The 20,652-nt window shown below is 49.5% G+C and overlaps 1 protein-coding gene across 2 annotated transcripts; it reads left to right on the top strand.

The window, feature by feature from the left end:
- Positions 1-110: 110 nt before the first annotated feature.
- ABCF1 (ATP binding cassette subfamily F member 1) lies at positions 111-14,657 on the top strand. Of its 2 annotated transcripts, none has more exons than XM_040250174.1 (25): positions 111-250; positions 3,888-3,934; positions 4,153-4,245; positions 4,401-4,533; positions 4,680-4,717; positions 4,803-4,910; positions 5,846-5,920; positions 6,000-6,113; positions 6,929-7,030; positions 7,266-7,388; positions 7,745-7,845; positions 7,946-8,031; positions 8,334-8,473; positions 8,559-8,707; positions 8,974-9,057; positions 9,203-9,327; positions 9,513-9,625; positions 9,748-9,919; positions 10,011-10,085; positions 10,199-10,269; positions 11,435-11,467; positions 11,550-11,718; positions 11,921-11,985; positions 12,073-12,145; positions 12,289-14,657. In XM_040250174.1, the coding sequence occupies exons 1-25, from the start codon at positions 178-180 to the stop codon at positions 12,453-12,455; spliced, it is 2,529 nt and encodes an 842-aa protein (XP_040106108.1). In that variant the 5' UTR covers positions 111-177; the 3' UTR covers positions 12,456-14,657. The 2 variants fall into 2 exon arrangements, with proteins under 2 accessions (XP_040106108.1, XP_040106109.1); XM_040250175.1 differs by having other exon boundaries at positions 4,404-4,533.
- The last annotated feature ends 5,995 nt before the right edge of the window (positions 14,658-20,652 follow it).

The raw sequence follows: 20,652 nt of genomic DNA on the forward strand, positions 1-20,652 counted from the left end.
CCACGCTCCCACCAGGTCGCAGGCACGCCCACTACAGGACGGCGCGGCGCGCACGTGGGCCGTCCAGGGGCGGAGTCGACAGCCGAGACGTAGAGAGCAAGTCTGGTTCCGGGCCCCACGCTACCGGAAGCGGAAATAGCACCCGGCGAAGCCAGAGTTACCATAACTGCCACCGAGATGCCGAAGGGGCCCAAGCAGCAGCCCCCGGAGCCCGAGTGGATCGGGGACGGAGAGACCACGAGCCCCACAGGTAAGGCTGGCAGGCAGAGGAGAAAGAAGATAGAAAAGAGAAGAGAGAGAAATGTGCGCCGGGTCCTAGGAGAGGATGGCGGGCGCGAGACTCACCGGGCCGTTCGGGGGGCTACTGCGCATGCGTGCAGTGGGGCCGGGAAGAGTTTGCCCTGGCAGGAGTGCTTTGGGGATGCCTGCGAAAAGAAAAGGTGTCGGGCTGTCAGGCACGAGCTTCAGTAACACCGGGCAAGAGACGGGGAAGAGCGTATGAGGGACTTCCTGGTGATCCATTGGCTAAGAATTGACCTGCCGATCCAGGAGGTGCGGGATCGCTGGTGAGGAAGCTAAGATTTCCACAAGCCTCCTGGTCAAAAAAACAACACATAAAACAGAAGCGATATTGTAACAGATTCAGTAATGACTTTAAAGAGGGTCCGCGTTAAAAAAAAAAAAAACTTAAAAGATTATTCCAAGAAGAGCATATCGTAGGAAGAAGAGATGGGGAAAATGAGAAAAGCCCTATTTTCTTCTCTTTTGAATATCTCGGTCACACCATATTCCACAACCGGCAGGAATGTGCCTCGACCTATTCTTCCGTACCAGCGCAACTCGCACTCCCCTGGGGTCCCATCTCCTTCTCAAGAGAGGCTGATTCCTTCATGGAGTCGTGCCTAAGACAGCTTTCATAAGACACCTTTTTGACTCAAGTGGAGCAAGAAGGTAGATACTGGGTATTGGAATGGAGGATTATGTTTTACTTAAAAACAGCTAACGTTTGTTGAGCCACTTGTGTTTAATTATGCACTGTGCTTTGGAGAAGGGACAAAAATATATGAAGACCTTCTCCCAGGCTTGAAGGTATTTCAAGAGGGAGATAAGATGGACGGAAATAATTATAGTGGGTAAACAGTGACTAATTTTACAGAACTGGAGATGTAGGGATGAAAAGACTTGCCTGTCGAGAAGGGGCAAGTCTAGTATAGGGGACAGAGCTTTAGTCAGGGAATGTGCTTGAGAATGCTGTGGGACTAGAGAAGACAGGGGCAACATATAGGCAGATAGGATGGGAGTGTCAGCAAAGCCTCCCAGGAATATAGCTGATAGCTGAGGTCATTCTCCAAGGATCATTATGAGTTAGCAAAGGGAAGAAGGTTCTAAGCAAGCAGAGGGTACAGTTAATGCAAAGATAGAGATGTAGTTGAGCCTGGCTGGTTCCCAGTATTGTATTGACTCATGTGATGGTATTGAAAAGGTGTGCAAGACAAGATACTGAAAGGCTTTATACACTATTCCAAGGAATTTAATCCTAAAGACATTAAGAAGGAAGACCTATTGAAGTGCATAGAAATGATTGAAGTCAGGGAGATCATTTAGGAGGCCCTAGTAAAGATCCCTGTGAGAAGTGATAAGAGAGGAAGCCAGGGCATTGACTAGAGCTGGGAACCAACTAAGGGGAGAAGAATTAATGCTGACACTCACTTGAATAATTCCGCAGGTACTAGGCTCTTCACTGAAAGCTGTAATGGGCTGTGGGTTGGGGAGCAGGAAGAGGTAAGGTCAGTTATTGAATGCTAAATTGGAGATTTCTGAGACGGCAAGGAGAGAGTTTGTTCAGTGGCCGTGGAGAGAGCGGTAGACTGGGAGTGAAGACACAGATGTAGTTGAGCTGTTGGGTCCGGGGAGTCCCCTAGAGAGTGTCTGTGGATTGATGTGAAAAGAGGTCTAAGATGGGAACCCAAGAGAACTTCAGCAATTAAGGGAAAGCATATAGGAGGCTGAGGATATGAGACTGAGAAAGGCGAGGATCCAGAGAAACTAGAGGCAGACCATCAGGATCCCTGACGCTAAGTAACAACAGGAGAGAAGAATGAAAATGATGAGGGAAGTCGCATGGAATGTTGCTGAGTAATCAAGCAAAATAAGGACTACAAAAAAAAAAAAAAACACACCACAACAGCCCTTTTTGAATTGAACAACTAAGAGGATGGTGGCAGCTTTGACAAAAGTAGTGTTCATTAGAAGGTAACGCCCAAATCAGCCTGTGGTATATTCAAAAAAGAATGGGAGACGAGGAGGGGGCTAGTGTGGACTGCACTTTTGAGACTCAGTGAAGACAAGAATAGAAAAAATAATTGGGTGGGGGGAGTGTAAGGTTTCGGAAAGTGGTTCACTTGGCTTTGAAATGAAGAACTGCTTCAGTGGTGTCCTTACGAAAGGGAGGAGCCGGTGTGGTGGGGGGAAGACGTGGAGGGTACAGGGTAGCTTTAGCCACACTTAGCCTTTTCCTGCTCCTGGGTGAAAATACTTCTCACACTTGAACCAATGGTCAGGAGGCATGGTTGTATTAGTCCATGGAGAGAAATTAGTGTCTGAGTCACTTCTGAGTGTTGTCAGAGTGAGCCGATCGCATCATTCCGGCTTGTGTACTACAATGGGTCCTCCCTCTTAGTAGCTTTAGGATTAGACTCCTCAGAATAGCATATATAGAAAGTCTTTCATTATTTCTCCACATCTTTTCGGTTCCATCACACTAGTCACCCAATACAGGGATCAGATTTTGCAATGTGTTCAGGGTGGAGGTCACCAGTTAAGCAAAGACAGACATAAGCATGCCTGGGAGTTACCAAGGAGCAGGGAAAAGCCAGTGTCCACAACATGGGTATGGGCAGAGAAAGAGCAAAAGAAATAGGATACGCCCTTCTCATTTGTGAGGCCCTAAATTATAGGGCTTGACCTTCATTTTACTCACTTTTTGACACTGTAGATGCTCAGCATCTGATAAATGATTATTGTGGACTCAGTAGCATCCTGGTCTGAGACTACTTAATGTGGTGGATAGCAGAAGGCTTTAGTTTGGTTTTGGGATGGGGGAAACTTAAGTGACTGCAGGAGTGCCTTTGGATAGAATCCAATAGCAATAGGCGGTGGGATGGTTGGGGGTGAATGTGATGCTGGATAGGCCTAAGTGGAGAGAAATCACGAGGCTGCTGGCTGCCTCCCCGTCTTATGTCAGGAAGGAGTTAGACGTAACCCTCTGTCTTCAGGGAAACGGAGATAGAAAGGAGAGGCTGGAATTTGTCAGTGAACTTTTCTCGACTTCCCACTTTGCTCCCTGGGAACACAAGCTAAGCAGTGTCTCAGGTCACTCTGGGGTGAAGGACCGATGCCCAGTTAAGCCTTAACACAGCGCGGTTTGTGCCGGAATTGAAAGCGGAGCAGGTGTGGCATAGACCCAGGTGTTTGTTGACTTAGCAGACGGCTTTGTTTCCGTGGCCTGCAGGTTCCAAAAATGACATATAATACTTTGTTCTACTTTTCTCTCCCATGGGTGACTGAGGTGGGGAAAGGTCTTTCTCTCCCAGTATATCCCGAGTTATTCATAGTACCTCTAGCTCAGCTAATTTTGCCAGCTAAAAACATTGGCATCATCTCTGAAAACTGTCTTACTTCCCACCTCTGGCACCATCACCTTGTGGATTCTCCTTTTCTGCCTCCCACTAGACCAGCCACCATTGTCTGTCTGGTGGGACAGTGTTCAGGGAGGGAGCTAGAAAAGCAGTGATGAGGAAGGGTAGAGTCCACTGAGGGTTGGCAGGTGAGATCAGGGTGGCTTTGGAATTTGCAAATCATCCACAACGTCTGCTTAATCCTTCTAGACAAAGTGGTGAAGAAAGGGAAGAAGGACAAGAAGACCAAAAAGACGGTGAGGCAATGAGGGGTGAAGAGAGAGGGCTGTGGGTGTTTCCCAGCAGAAGGTGGCCCTGTGAAGTCGGTGGGGCCAGGAGGGAGGGGAAGAGGTCTTGTTGGGAGAGGGAGCAAGGTGGGATGGCCTGCGTGGCAGGTCCCTAGGTACATGCATGGTGGTGAAGGGCTTGATTGGTCTCTGAGCCGTGTTTACCTAGATCTTAACTCCTGTTTTAGTTCTTCGAGGAGCTGGCAGTAGAAGACAAACAGGCTGGGGAAGAGGAGAAAGTGCTCAAGGAGAAGGAGCAGCAGCAGCAGCAGCCGCAGCAGGTACGGGTGTCAGCAGACCCACCACTCCATGGGGGCATCTTTGGTCCGTCAGCCCCTCTGCAGCCCGCGCTGGTTCACTCAGCTGATGGGGAGCTTTCTCTGGGGCAGAGATACAGCAGCGGCCCAGGCTTCATTCTCTCACCCTGTTTGGCTTTCAGCCGCAAAAAAAGAAGCGAGACACCCGTAAAGGGAGGCGGAAAAAGGATGTGGATGATGACGGAGAGGAGAAGGAGCTCATGGAGCGTCTTAAGAAGCTCTCAGTACCAGCCAGCGATGAGGAGGACGAGGGTAAATGCACTGAGGGGAGATGGGTACCTGGAACCCTTGAGTCAGGAGGAGCCAGGTGCCTCATTCCTTGATCTGGAGTTGGAGTAGATTGAGGAGCGGTCGTGGTCGTTCTCTTTCCAGCTCACCTTCTCCCCTTGTCATTTCAGTGCCTGCCCCAGTACCCCGAGGAGGGAAGAAAACCAAGGTAGGCCATCTGTCTGGGTGGTAAACAGAGACCCCAGGGGTGCAGCCTTGACCATCCTACTGACTTCTGCCCTTTCATTCTCCAGGGTGGTAATGTTTTTGCAGCCCTGATTCAGGATCAGAGTGAAGACGAGGAGGAGGAAGAAAAACATCCTCCTAAGCCAGCCAAGCCAGAGAAGAATCGGATCAATAAGGTGATAGTGCTGGCTCTGCTGGTCCCTCCCACCCCATGTGGCACCTCTGACTACAGTGTGATGATTCCCTGGCTTCTTTTCCTGCTTTTCAACTAGCTCTTCTAGGCCAGGCCAGTCTTGCTTATACTTTCAGCTTATCCTGTCAAAATCAGCTTTTTTAAAAGTACTCTTTATCACTCGGAAATTTACAGCGATTCTGTTGCTTTCAAACTTAAAATCTAAACCAAAGACCTTCAACTCTTTGTCCTTGCACCAGAACCCCTCTGCAGGATTACTTGGGACTTGTCTTGTATACACATTAGCCTCATCAGATGTTTGAATCCAGCCTGAGTGTGTGCTGAAGCCTTTATTCTTAAGCCACCAGGGAAGCCTGAAGCCTTTATTCTTTATGCCTTCTCTTCTTCCTAGAACGCCTTCTCCAAGCCCACGACCATTATCTCTTCTCAAGATTTGCCCTCTGGAGGAAGCCCTCCAGTGTTAGGGCTATCCCATCCACATGATTCATTTGCCTAACTCACAGTCCCTTAGCTTCGCTGTTCACTGTTCGTCTCTTCACTGTCTGTCTCCTGCTAGAGGCTAGGGTTTTTCTGGGTCTCATTTTCTCCCTGGCAGACTTAGTATAGTTAACTGCTACTCCTGGACTACCTAGAAATTCTTGTCAAGCTGCTGCTGCTGCTGCTAAGTCGCTTCAGTCGTGTCCGACTCTGTGCGACCCCATAGACGGCAGTTCATCGGGCTCCCCCATCACTGGGATTCTGCAGGCAAGAACACTGGAATGGGTTGCCATTTCCTTCTCTGCTACATTAAAGTGAAAAGTGAAAGTGAAGTTGCTCAGTTGTGTCCGACTCTTAGCGACCTTATGGACTGCAGCCCACCGGGCTCCTCCGTCTGTGTTATAGCAAATTAATTTGTGTGTCTGTGTCTGTCTTCTCCAGGCTGTATCTCAGGAACAACAGCCAGCATTGAAGGGCAAAAAGACAAAGGAGGAGAAGTCAAAGGGGAAAGCCAAGGTGAGGGAACATTGGCGGGAGGTGGGCTGGTCTCAAGAATCAGAGCAATTGCATCTGACCTGCTGGCTTTTCCCTGTAGCCTCAAAATAAATTTGCTGCTTTGGAGAGTGAAGAGGAGGAGGATGAAGAAGAAGTAACAAAAGAAAAGGAACCATCCAAGCAAGGGAAGGAGAAGGCCAAGAAGGCAGAGCAGGTGTGTGTTTCGGTGGTGGGGGGAGGTGGGCTGAGGGGCCCAGGCTTGGTGGCCCTTGGGCCAGGGGCAGGACGTGAGCTGCAACCTGGGTGCTCTTACTCCCCAGAAGAGAGGTTGGCAAACTTCTGTAAAGGACCTTCTGGTAAATACTTCGGACTTGCAGACCATATACAATCTCTGATACATATTTTTCTTTTCTGTTTTTGGAAAGACTCTTTGAAAATGTAGAAGCCATTTTTAGTTCAAGGGCCCTAATGTGCACCTCTTGATCCAGAAGAGCAAGGGACATGGCCGGCACCCTCAGCCCCGGTTCTGGCTCTGCCACTCCCTGTGTGATCCTGAGTACATCTTGCCACCTCTTCAGGCCTCACTCTTCTCATCTGTGTCATCGAGTGACCTCTGGGCTCTCCTGTGCCGCCAGCACCTGCTCGTTCTCATTCTGTTGGATTCCTCAGTGGCTCTGCACAGGGCTTCTGGACCTCTGCTTTGCGTGTTTACCTGCAGAGAAACTCCTTTGATACTGAGGAAGAGAACCTGTTCCTTTTGTTCTGCCTTTAGTTACATTGTATTGACAGTTACATAGGTGTAGGTACATATACGTCTTTACACTTCATATATACATACATAGGTACCTTCCTGGTGGCACAGATGGATACAGGTCTACAAGGAAACCAGAGTGGGTATGAGAATGTGAGCACCGCCAGGATATTTCAGGATTCTGGGAGAGAGACAGAGCTGACTGTGTGGAGCTGGGAGTGGATGACATGAAGTTCTCAAAGGGCTCCCTTGTTTTTACCATCGCCTGGTTCTCACAGGGCTCAGAGGAAGGAGAAGAGGAGGAGGAAGAAGGGGAGTCCAAGGCCGATGACCCCTGTGCTCATCTTAGCAAGAAGGAGAAGAAGAAACTCAAGAAACAAGTAAGACCTTGGGTTCTTAGTGGTCAAAGGCGGAAGAAGTTTTCGTTTTAATGCTTCAAGTAGGGGACATGTGAAGGGAGAGCTTTGGGTGCTGGGCTGAGTACAACAGCTGGAGTAAGGAAACAGCTGTGTTCTGGGAGCACAGTGTCGTGGTGTCTGGTGACATGGGTGTGTATTGTGGCAATGGGAAAGTGGCAGGCAGAGGCCTCAAATGTGCTCTTTCCTTCCTTCTCAGATGGAGTATGAGCGTCAGGTGGCTTCGTTAAAAGCAGCCAATGCTGCTGAAAATGACTTCTCTGTGTCACAAGCAGAGGTGTCTTCCCGCCAGGCCATGCTAGAAAATGCCTCTGACATCAAGGTAAGGTCCAAGGGGCCCTCTCCTACCAGCTCAGCCAGGGACCTGCCACTTCTCCCCTTCTCCTGAGAGGCCATGGTGACCGAGGAAGTGGGTGTGAGGGGGAGGTCCGCTGGGAAGAAACCTGGGAGGCGTTCACCACATCTTGAGTTCTGCAAACTTGAACAAGAAGATAGAAGAACCAGCATAGGAGCCCAGCTTCGGAGGGAAGCAGGGTGGGACAGGCTGGCCATGCTTAGGGTGTGGACTCGGATTAGAGGCAGTGGATGGGGAGGGACCTTCCCCACAGAGAAAAAGGTGCAGCTGCCAGACATACGGAAGGGAGTTCTCACATGCTCACTCTTTCCTGACCATCGCAGCTGGAGAAGTTCAGCATCTCAGCCCACGGCAAGGAGCTGTTCGTCAACGCAGACCTGTACATTGTCGCTGGCCGCCGCTACGGGCTGGTGGGACCCAATGGGTGAGGAGAGGAGGGGCTGGAGCTGTGAGCGGGGAGGGGCCGGAGGGAGAAGAGACTTGTTCTCGGAGGCAGCCTGGTCCTCAAAGCTCTCATTCCCCAGCAAGGGCAAGACCACTCTCCTCAAGCACATCGCCAACCGAGCCCTGAGCATCCCTCCCAACATCGACGTGCTGCTGTGCGAGCAGGGTGAGGCCGCTGGTGGCAGAGGGACTGGTGGGGCGGGGGAAACTCAGGGGCCTGTGGGAGGCTACCATGGGGTATGTGAGCCAGCTAAGAACAGAAGAGCCCGTGGTTGTGGAGTTGGAAGGGTCTTGTGGGGAGACTGGGGACTGGGAAACGGGCTCCACAGAAGTAGGGGCAGTGCGTTGAGAGGCTGGAACAAGTGCTGAGAACTGGGCAGGGTCAGGCAGTCCAGAAACGTAGCTGCAGGGAAGAGGGGGCAGGAGCCTTGGCCCCTGGGTGCACCCTGACTGCTCCCCGGCCCCCAGAGGTGGTAGCTGACGAGACGCCAGCCGTGCAGGCTGTCCTTCGAGCAGACACCAAGCGCTTGAAGCTGCTGGAAGAGGAACGGCGGCTTCAGGGACAGCTGGAGCAGGGCGACGACGCGGCTGCTGAGAGGCTCGAGAAGGTAGAGGAGATGGCGCAGGGGACACGAGCTAAGATGGGGGACTCCCGGGACCCCCCAACATGTGTCCTCTTCTCCCTCCTCCCAGGTGTACGAAGAATTGCGGGCCACCGGGGCGGCCGCTGCAGAGGCCAAAGCCCGCCGGATCCTGGCTGGCCTGGGCTTTGACCCTGAGATGCAGAATCGACCCACACAGAAGTTCTCGGGGGGCTGGCGCATGCGTGTCTCCTTGGCCAGGTGGGCTCCCACCCTCTGCCCTCCGGCCTACGCCCACCCTTCCCTTCTTCCTGTTCTTCCAAGGCTGTCTTCTCCCTCCCGTACTTGTCTGATTTGGGGGCTTCTCTCCCTGTCTGGGGGTGTGTTCTCATCTGTCTCAGGAACTCTCAGGAGAGATTGGAAAGGAGTGTTTATGGTCTCAGGCTCCACTTAGCAGAGGCTTCTATGGGTTGTCTGAGCAAGAGTCTTCCTCCCACTGACCCTGCCTTCTGCCGCCCACCCTCTAGGGCGCTGTTCATGGAGCCCACGCTGCTGATGTTGGACGAGCCCACCAACCACCTGGACCTCAACGCTGTCATCTGGCTCAATAAGTGAGTGGCCCTGGATTGTAGGTTTGTATTGCTGTTCTCCACTCTGCCCCTGACAGCTCTCACCCCAGCCTCTCTCTTTTGCTTCCTGCCCCCGTCTGCACTCTAACCTGGAGATTGTGACATTTCCACACTCTTTAAAACCCAGCTACCTCCAGGGCTGGCGGAAGACGCTGCTCATCGTCTCTCACGACCAGGGCTTCCTGGATGACGTCTGTACTGACATCATCCATCTCGACGCCCAGCGGCTTCACTACTACAGGGGCAATTATAGTACGTGGGACGCTGGGGGCAAGGAAAGGGATGGTTCCTGGAGAAAGGCTTGGGAGGGATGGACATAGGGACGTGGTGATAATTCTGAGTATTTCAGAATTCTGGACATGACCCCTGCCCCCACCATCCCCCATCCTCCTGGGGACAGGGACAAGCATTGATGACCCCCCATCCCCTTGCCCCAGTGACCTTCAAGAAGATGTACCAGCAAAAGCAGAAGGAACTACTGAAGCAATATGAGAAGCAGGAGAAAAAGCTGAAGGAGCTAAAGGCGGGCGGCAAGTCCACCAAGCAGGCGGTGAGCACTGGCTCTTCCTGGGCAGGGATCTTCTTGGGAGAAGGAAGGGGCCTTGGACCCTGCCTGCCATTCAAGGCCTCCCATCCAAGGCTTGGATGTCTCCCTTTCCCCGTCCTCCTCAGGAGAAGCAAACCAAGGAAGCCTTGACTCGAAAGCAGCAGAAGTGCCGGCGGAAAAACCAGGATGAGGAGTCTCAGGAGGCCCCCGAGCTGCTGAAGCGCCCCAAGGAGTACACCGTGCGCTTCACATTCCCCGACCCGCCGCCGCTCAGCCCTCCGGTGCTGGGCCTGCACGGTGAGCGGATGCGGTCCTGCCATCCCGCCCCTCCAGGGCTCTAGGGGGACTCTGAAGAGAAGATAAAGTGCTGCTTTTCTTGCCTTCTCAGGTGTGACCTTTGGCTATGAGGGGCAGAAACCACTCTTTAAGAATCTGGATTTTGGCATTGACATGGACTCGAGGAGTGAGTTGAGGGGAGGTTCAGTGCAGGGTTTGAGGTGGGACTCGGGCCATGGAGCAGGAGCCCCGGGGAGTTTCTGGGGACCTCACTTCTGACCTCTGTCTTCCCTTGGGCAGTCTGCATCGTGGGCCCTAACGGCGTGGGGAAGAGCACCCTGCTGCTGCTGCTGACAGGCAAGCTGACGCCGGTGAGTCCAGGAGTCAGGGAGGGCCGTGGTGACGGGCAAGCGGAGGCATGAGCACACGGCTGTTCCCTGGAGGCTCCTGGGGAGCCTTCTCTGCTGTGGAGAGTTAAATACAGAACTTGTCATGGATGATTCTTTTCCTTAAGAGGTGCTGTAGAGGAGGACAGTTTAGATCAGTCAGACCTGGAGACAGACCTGGAGAAGTGGGCCCAGATGAAGGGTATGCCTCCTCCATCCTGCTTGTGTGTTCTGGTTATATGAGAAATATATGCCCATTGTAGAATCGTTAGGAACTGTGTGAACCAGGGAACTCCTGGCAGTCCAGTAGTTAGGACTCAGGGCTTTTACTGGCAGGAGCCCGGGTTAGATCCCTGATCGGGGAACTAAGCAAGGGACAGATGAAAAAAAAATTGCATAAGCTGGAGAAAAATCTAGAGATAACCCATATTAATTTTAATGGATCGGTTTCCTTTTTTTTTCCCTTACAAGCATATATGTAATTATTTTTCTTAACAAAAGTGGGTTATCCTATGAATTGTTTTGTAGCTAGCTTTCTTCAGATAATGTATATTAAGCACTTTTTTGTGCCTGTAGTCTTATGCATTTTTCTCATGGATCTATTATAATTTGTTTGACGTCTGTTTAGAATGTTTCTGGTTTTTCACTGAAGGACAATACTATAGTAAAGAGTCTTACTGTACTTGTTCATGAATTTAGTTTTTCCTTAAGCTAAATTCCCTAGAATTGCTTCGGGGACTTTTGCCGTATATGTAGTGCCAGGTGGTCTGCCCTCCAGGCAAGTGTGGAGAAGGCACATTGCCTCACACCCACAGAGTAGTCTTTAGAAAGGTGTCCTAGATCCTCCCACAAACTCATTCCCATCTGAAGTGGAACCCTGAAAACTTCTGGCTGGAAGGTGGGGACGGGGTTTTCTGCTCGTGGTCAGCCTGCTCCTGGTTCTGAATCTCCACTTCCTCCTCGCTTTTCCTCTTGCCTCTGATTTCCTGGCCTGCCGTGGTCATGTTAGGCAGCACACCTGTGTTACCTTTCTTGTGCTGGCTCGTTCCCAGCCCCGTTCTGGTGTTCATTTCCCTTCAGAGTTGGGAGGTGGAGCTGTGGCTCCTCTCCACCCCCGCTCACTCTGCCCCGCCTTGCTTTTTCCTTGCAGACTCGGGGTGAAATGAGGAAGAACCACCGGCTGGTAAGTGGCTTTGGGAATCAGGTAGTCAGAGGCCGAGAGGAAGTCTGACTTTCATTGACCACCTTCCTCTCCTCTCGGGCAGAAAATTGGCTTCTTCAACCAGCAGTATGCAGAGCAGCTGCGCATGGAGGAGACGGCCACCGAGTACCTGCAGCGGGGCTTCAACCTGCCCTACCAGGATGCGCGCAAGTGCCTGGGCCGCTTCGGCCTGGAGAGCCACGCCCACACCATCCAGATCTGCAAGCTCTCTGGTACCGGGGCCCGGGCAGGCGTCCCCCTCCTCAAAATTTCCTCCTGCACACTGTCCCTCGAGGCGGGAGGGAAGAGGAGCCGGGACTTGGGGGACCTCAGCGCGCACGCATGCACCTGCACGCACACGCAGGCGTTCAGGGCTCACCTGCCGGCACGTCAGGTGGCGGAAGGTGCAGTGGTTCTCCTTCCCCTTCGCTCCAGGTGGGCAGAAAGCACGAGTTGTGTTTGCAGAGCTGGCCTGTCGGGAGCCCGACGTCCTCATCTTGGTGAGTGAATGGGGCTGTGGGGCGGGGCCGACACCAGGAAAGGTAAGGGTCGTTAACACTCAGTTTCGGGACGCCTCCTCCCTGTAGGACGAGCCCACCAATAACCTGGACATCGAGTCTATCGACGCTCTAGGGGAGGCCATCAACGAGTACAAGGGTGGTGAGTCAGCTCGGGCCTGCCCTCCTCCTGCCCCGCTTGGGGATGGGACTTGTAGGTGTCCTGGGGCCGGGAACCCTCCTCACAGGTTTTGATTCCCCTCTTCCTTTCTGCCTGTCCTCCATTCTCGCTGTCTGGCCTCGAAGCTGTGATCGTCGTCAGCCATGATGCCCGACTCATCACAGAAACCAACTGCCAGCTGTGGGTGGTGGAGGAGCAGAGTGTTAGCCAAATCGACGGTGACTTCGAAGACTACAAGCGGGAGGTGTTGGAGGCCCTGGGAGAAGTCATGGTCAGCCGGCCCCGAGAGTGAGCTTTCCTTCCCGGACATGCCCCATCTCCTCTCCACTCGGAAGCTTCCTCTGGGCTACAGCCGGCGTGGCAGCTGCTCGGGCGTGTGAAGGCGGAGTGTGGTCTTGATGTGACCAGGATATTTGATTGCTTCCTTTTCTCTGAAAGACTCATCTGTTCTGCTTCTCTTGAGATAACTGAGTGGGCCTTGTCCTTGAAGTCCCTCTGTACAGGCAGAGGTGACATTTGTCATCATGGGGTTCCATCCAACCAGCTCACGCAGCCAGTTGTCCGAGCCTCTGTCCTCACGGGGAAGGCTGCCTCTGGGCCGCCCCAAGCTTCGGGTGCAGCTGCCGCCTGGTCTGAGTGGTGCTGCCCTCCTCCGGTGGATTCAGTGCTGACCTAATGGATACCAACAGCTGCTGCGGCTCCTGCCACCCAGGATCTGGTGCCTGCAGGATCTGGTCTGATGGGGGACTTGGGGACAGGAAAGGAATGCTGCTGAACTCGAATCGCCCTTTACAAGGGGAAGAAATAAAGGAAAGGAGTTGCCGCCGCCTTGTTGCTGTTTGGAGATTCGTGGGAGCTGGAAGTCTTCTGTATCTTGATTTGCTGTATTCGCTTTCCTGGCAGTGGGCGGCAGCCTCTCTTCCCCACCGGTGCAGGCGGGTGTCACTTGCAGTCTTACCTTACTGTCACAAACAGTTTTGCTGTTTGAGGAGCCTCTCCCTTCCCCCAGCCCTTCAAATGAGTGCAAGGGAAAGGGAGTCCTCCCTTCTAGCCAGGACTAGGACACTCGGGTTTCTCACTATCCAAGCTCCACCCTGGGGTCAGGGACCAGAGTGTCTATCCCCGCAGAGTTACTGTGTGCACTGTGGGGTATACGGGAAGGGCGCAGACTTGGTCTGCCTTCGTGCATAATCTAGACAGAGAAGACTTAGAAGATGTGAGTGTACAGCGCTGATACAGGTAATTGCCAAATGTGCGGAGTTGTAGATTCTAAGTGGCCTTGAGCTCATAGAAGAGAAAGGTTACCCAGAACTGGGTTTTGTGGCAGGATCGCTTGAGGGAGGACCTTGAGAAATAGTAAGGCTTTTAACCATGAGCAGGGATCCATTTTTGAAATGTAGGAAAAAAGAGCAGATCTAAGGAAGAAAACTGTTTAGGGGGTTAATGAAGAACATGGCTGATGTGGCCACTTTTTTTAAATTAGTGTTAGATTGGAGAGACGGGTTTGGAAAGTAAAACCCAAGTGGCAAGTGGTTGGTTGGTGGTCATTTCAGTGAGTGAGGGGTGAGGTGGACTCTAGAGACTTACAGGACAGGCCCCAGAAAGTTCCTAGTGGGGATGAGGTGATACATCCTGAATTAGGATGTGAGAGGGGTGGAAAGACGGGCAGATGGATAGAGCCAGCTGTACAAAGTGGAGAGAAAACAGGTGCATCCACAGAACCATCTCAAGGCTTCCTGAGGTGCGATGTCTTAACTTTGGGAAGTTACATTCTGGCCAGAAATACTACTGGACCTCAGTTACAAGGTTTATACTGAAAATTAAAATTTGGTATGAAGATAGTCACAGAGGTAGTACCATTGGGTACGTGTCCAGCCAGATTAGAAAGGATCTTGGAATTTGAGGAAAAAAAATCAAGGCCTTATGCCAGGTAAGATGTTACATGTTAAAGTAGTCTCCATAGGAAGCTCCTTTGTAAAACAATGAGAACAGACTTCAAGTCCATGACTAATGGAGTGACCTTGGACTTAGCCTCTTGGTACCTGTTTCCTCATTTGTGACATGAAGGAGATAAAAAGCACATACCTTACAAGTTTACTAAGATTTTAGATAAGTATAAAGTGCGCATTTTTTTTTTTTTTTTAGTTTTGTTACATGTATTTCATGTACAGCTTAACACCTTGCACTTCAGTTGTTCAGTTCATTAGTATAGATGATACATAGAACAGAGAGGAATGTTATTTATAAGATGAACACCAGAATTTTGCATTTTAAGTATTTGATGCTAATTTCACTACAAATACTTCAGATGCTGAAAGTAACTTCCATCCACAGGCAGAAGTTTTGTTTGTTCCGTGAATATATATACTGTTGTAATGCACCTAAATCTGGACAAAAGAAGGCGCTTCTCCAGAAAGGGGAGCCTCACCCAGTACAGTGTATGGCTAACCCAGAGCCTGAAAAATGAAGTTTCATTAACAAATGTTTGTATTCATGACAGTCTTTGTCACCTACAAATCAGGCACTGATGTGGTTCATAATGAGCACTGTAGGAATGGTTTTAAAAATTCCTGATTCTTCTGCACACCTTCCCAATGAGGAAACAGAGACCTTGAGCTGCCCCTGGCCACCCAGCCTGGAGGGGACTGTTCCTGCGACGGCAGCCCTTGTTTTCTGACCCCAGCACCCTGGGCATTCTCCTTCGGCTGTAGGATGTGGACAGATCCTTACTATTTCTCAAGGTTCTCCCTTACGTGATCCTGCCAAATCATCAAATTCTGGGTAATCTTTCTCTCTTCTGAGCTCAAGGCAATTTAGAATCTAGAACACCACACATTTGGCAACGTGGACGAGGTGACCGAAGGATGAGTCCTCAGGAGCACGAGAGCCAGGACAGGTGTTTTAGGGAACACTGTCAGCACTACAGTGGGAAAGGTGAAAGCCAGGAAGGAGCGCCATGGCCATGCAGAACTCAGAGGAGGCCTGGGTACGTGAGAAGTGGCCCTTGTGAGGCCAGTGCTGATGTAGCAGCTCAGATGCTTGAACTGGCTGCTCTAGGACTGTGGTTCTCAACATGTCCTAGACCACCAGCAGCAGCAGCACCCAGAGTTTGTTAGAAATGCAAAGATAGGCTTGACACAAGTCAGAAATTATAAGGTTATTTGGGGGTGGGGGTGGAAATGGAATAAGAAAGGAAGAAGAGGTCAGTTGGAACAGGAGAGCTGTGCCTGCAAGGCTTGGTGAAGAAGCAGAAATGGGCACAGTAGCACCTTGAGTTTGTCACAGGAAATGGTGTTAGAGTGGAAGGTAGGGTCACCTTTAGTTTGAGTGATGAGGGAAGACTTCTCAGGAAGTAACACTCACTAAAAAGGCCTGTATGTGGACAAGGAACCAACTAGATGGATAAGAAAGAGCGTTCATGGAAGGGACCAGAAAGTCCAATGGCTCAGAAGCTAGAAAGCTGGTCCTGGAAGATGGCTTGAGCTTAGAGCTTGAGCAGTGGCTAGGACACATGAAGCCTTATACACCTTGATAGGGAGTTAGGATACAGTTCTAGGAGCATTAGAAGGCCATCGGAGTGTATGCAGGAGTGTGAATTTTCACAAAATTGTTCTGGCTGCTGGGTAGAGTGGTGGTGGTGGGGGGGCAGTGATAGGGAGAGGAGATGCCAGGAGTGCTGTTAGATGTTCCTTTGGGCAGGAGAAGATACCCTCCCTCCTCTAAGGAAGGGAGATAATGTGAACTCAGATATTTTCAGGTAAAGAGAAGAAGTGGTGCTCACTGTGGATGGGGCTGACCTTCTCAGAGGATTTGGTGCCAGAGAGTCAGGAGGAGTTAGGAAGTTTGCCAGCCAGCTGTGAATGTTGAGTCACTGCTAGTAATTTGTACTGGGCCAAGATGGTAGGATTTCATGGTTTTTCAAAATTAGGTGTACTGCCTGGGAGCAGGAATGGGAGAAATAGAATAATGGTGATTCAGAATTGGAGATGGAGATGGAACCAGTGTGCGTGGGGAAGGGTTGACAGAGGAATCAAAAGGTAATTTTGGGGGTGGGGGTGGGAATGGAATAAAAGAGGAGGAACAGACCACCTGAAACAGGAGAGATGTGTCTGCAAGGCTTCAGTCGCGCAGTCATGTCTGACTCTGCGACCCCATGAACCCCAGCACGCCAGGCCTCCCTGTCCATCACCAACTCCCAGAGTCCACCCAAACCCATGTCCATCGAGTTGGTGATACCATCCAACCATCTTATCCTCTGTCGTCCCCTTCTCCTGCCCTCAATCTTTCCCAGTCTTTCAAATGAGTCAGCAAAGCTTAGAGAAACAGAAATGGGTACGGTGGGTACAGTGACATGGACCAGATGCTCAAACTCTCTCCCTGCCTTAAAAAAGGAAACTCAAGTGACAGGTTATTTTGGATTTTCATGGAGAATTTGCAAGAAAAATGGCTGAATTTAGTTTTAAAATAGAAAAAATGAAGTTCTCTTAAAAGGTTCTTGTGGCCTGTTGCAGGAGATGGAGGGAAGAAGGGGAGAAGCAGGCAGTCAATGGAATCAGAAGCACAAGAATTGTTAAATTTTTTTCATTTGAACTGTGTATTTCGTTGGTTATTTCTTAGCGTGGCCCTTGTATTATGTCTTCTCAGGTCCTCTCCCAGTGCACAGAGCACCAGTAGGCCGACTGAACACTCTCCCAAGAAGGGGCAAAAGGATAGCATTAGCCAGTGCAGGTGGCATGTGTGACGTTTAGGGAATTGCTGTCCTCTTGTGGCCAATCCTGGAAACAACAGCCAAGAAACGTTCTAGGGCTGTGTCCTTTTCAGTTCAGTTCAGTTCAGTCGCTCAGTCGTGTCCGACTCTTTGTGACCCCATGAATCGCTGCACGCCAGGCCTCCCTGTCCATCACCAACTCCTGGAGTTCACTCAGACTCATGGCCGTCAAGTCAGTGATGCCATCCAGCCATCTCATCCTCTGTCGTCCCCTTCTCCTGCCCCCAATCCCTCCCAGCATCAGAGTCTTTTCCAATGAATCAACTCTTCGCGTGTGAGGTGGCCAAAGTACTGGAGTTTGAGCTTTAGCATCATTCCTTCCAAAAAAATCCCAGGGTTGATCTCCTTCAGAATGGACTGGTTGGATCTCCTTGCAGTCCAAGGGACTCTCAAGAGTCTTCAACACCACAATTCAAAAGCATCAATTCTTCGGTGCTCAGCTTTCTTCACAGTCCAACTCTCACATCCATACATGACCACAGGAAAACACATAGCCTTGACTAGATGGACCTTAGTTGGCAAAGTAATGTCTCTGCTTTTGAATATACTATCTAGATTGGTCATAACTTCTTCCAAGGAGTAAGCGACTTTTAATTTCATGGCTGCAATCACCATCTGCAGTGATTTTGGAGCCCCCAAAAATAAAAGTCTGACACTGTTTCCACTGTTTCTACATCTATTTCCCATGAAGTGATGGGACTGGATGCCATGATCTTCATTTTCTGAATGTTGAGCTTTAAGCCAACTTTTTCACTCTCCTCTTTCACTTTCAAGAGGCTTTTTAGTTCCTCTTCACTTTCTGCCATAAGGGTGGTGTCATCTGCATATCTGAGGTTATTGATATTTCTCCCGGCAATCTTGATTCCAGCTTGTGTTTCTTCCAGTCCAGCATTTCTCATGATGTATTCTGCATATAAGTTAAATAAAGCAGGGTGACAATATACAGCCTTAACGTACTCCTTTTCCTATTTGGAACCAGTCTGTTGTTCCATGTCCAGTTCTAACTGTTGCTTCCTGACCTGCATACAGATTTCTCAAGAGGCAGGTCAAGTGGTCTGGTAGTCCCATCTCTTGAAGAATTTTCCACAGTTTATTGTGATCCACACAGTCAAAGGCTTTGGCATAGTCAATAAAGCAAAAATAGATGTTTTTCTGGAACTCTCTTGCTTTTTCCATGATCCAGCGGATGTTGGCAATTTGATCTCTGGTTCCTCTGCCTTTTCTAAAACCAGCTTGAACATCAGGGAGTTAACGGTTCACATATTCCTGAAGCCTGGCTTGGAGAATTTTGAGCATTACTTTACTAGCATGTGAGATGAGTGCAATTGTGAGGTAGTTTGAGCATTCTTTGGCATTGCCTTTCTTTGGAGTTGGAATGAAAACTGACTTTTTCCAGTCCTGTGGCCACTGCTGAGTTTTCCAAATGTGCTGGCATATTGAGTGCAGCACTTTCACAGCATCATCTTTCAGGATTTGAAATAGCTCCACTGGAATTCCATCACCTCCACTGGCTTTGTTCGTAGAGATGCTTTCTAAGGCCCACTTGACTTCACATTCCAGGATGTCTGGCTCTAGATTAGTGATCACACCATCATGATTATCTGGGTTGTGAAGATCTTTTTTGTACAGTTCTTCTGTGTATTCTTGCCACCTCTTCTTAATATCTTCTGCTTCTGTTAGGTGCATACCATTTCTGTCCTTTATTGAGCCCATCTTTGCATGAAATGTTCCCTGTTATCTCTAATTTCCTTGAAGAGATCTCTAGTCTTTCCCATTCTGTTGTTTTCCTCTATTTCTTTGCATTGATTGCTGAGGAAGGCTTTCTTATCTCTTCTTGCTATTCTTTGGAATTCTGCATTCAGCTGCTTATATCTTTCCTTTTCTCCTTTGCTTTTCACCTCTCTTCTTTTCAGAGCTATTTGTAAGGCCTCCCCAGACAGCCATTTTGCTTTTTTGCATTTCTTTTCCATGGGGATGGTCTTGATCCCTATCTCCTGTACAATGTCATGAACCTCATTCCATAGTTCATCAGGCACTCTATCAGACTAGGCCCTTAAATCTATTTCTCACTTCCACTGTATAATCATAAGGGATTTGATTTAGGTCATACCTGAATGGTCTAGCGGTTTTCCCTACTTTCTTCAATTTCAGTCTGAATTTGGCAATAAGGAGTTCATGATCTGAGCCACAGTCAGCTCCTGGTCTTGTTTTTGTTGACTGTATAGAGCTTCTCCATCTTTGGCTGCAAAGAATATAATCAATCTGATTTCGGTGTTGACCATCTGGTGATGTCCATGTGTAGAGTCTTCTCTTGTGTTGTTGGAAGAGGGTGTTTGCTATGACCAGTGCATTTTCTTGGCAAAACTCTATTAGTCTTTGCCCTGCTTCATTCCGCATTCCAAGGCCAAATTTGCCTGTTACTCCAGGTGTTTCTTGACTTCCTACTTTTGCATTCCGGTCCCCTATAATGAAAAGGACATCTTTTTGGGGTGTTAGTTCTAAAAGGTCTTGTAGGTCTTCATAAAACCGTTCAACTTCAGCTTCTTCAGCATTACTGGTTGGGGCATAGACTTGGATAATTGTCATATTGAATGGTTTGCCTTGGAGACGAACAGAGATCATTCTGTCATTTTTGAGATTGCATCCAAGTACTGCATTTTGGACTCTTTTGTTGACCATGATGGCTACTCCATTTCTTCTGAGGGATTCCTGCCCACAGTAGTAGATATAATGGTCATCTGAGTTAAATTCACCCATTAGTGTTTTCCAGATCAGCAATCAGCAACACCTGAGAGTATGTTAGAAATGTAGACTCTTGGAATTCATCCCAGACATACTGAATCAGAAAATTTGCTGAACCCCATGCCCAATTCCGATGACGCTGAAAGGTTGGAAACCACTGTTCTCAACCTAAAGCCCCAAATCCCCACCCTGTCTTTCCTTCTCCCCGCAAAATGTCATCTCCTAATATAGAATAGCAGAACTTCCTATTTAATCTTCCTCATGCTTCCTGTCTCCCTAGGATTGTTTGGGGTTTTTTTAATATACTTTTTTTCTTCTTGGCTGCACAGCGCAGCTTACACGATCTTCCCCAACCAGAGATCAAACCCAGGTCTCGGCAGTCAAACTGCTGAATCCTAACCACTGGACCACCAGGGAATTACCATCCCTGGGAATCTTACTCCATCAATTACGCCCTCAATACCTAGCCGTAGGATCTAAAAATAACAATCTATACCTAGCAGCAGGCCTGTTTCCCTCTACATTGCAGAGCTGTGGGAATAAGCTGTCTACACTCTAAAATTTTTCCACTGGAGCTGCTCGTATTGCAAGAATCCACCTATTTTTCCTTCCTTCCCTCTCTAGGAACTGCTCTTGGATTTTTCCTTCTTTACTTATATCCCTCCCCTAAGCTAGTCACGGGGCTGGTAGGATCAACTAGAATCAACACGCCTGTACCTCCTGCAATTCAGGTCATCAGTAAACTCTGCCCTCCCCAGCGTTGAACTGCACGCCACCTACCCTGTGTGTGGTATTTATAGTCAAAGCACTCCTTCACCCGTGTTTCACTTACCAAAAACAAAGGATTGAAAACCACACTCCAGAGGTATTGATGAACCTTTGACCACAGCTGATAAAGAGTCCAAACACACCAGAGGTTAAATACTTCTCTTTCCACTGTTTATTATTAATGTACAAAATATACAAAACCAAAAGAAAA

The sequence above is a fragment of the Oryx dammah genome, unplaced genomic scaffold (assembly GCF_014754425.2).
Source record: "Oryx dammah isolate SB20612 unplaced genomic scaffold, SCBI_Odam_1.1 HiC_scaffold_11, whole genome shotgun sequence".
NCBI lineage: Eukaryota > Metazoa > Chordata > Mammalia > Artiodactyla > Bovidae > Oryx > Oryx dammah.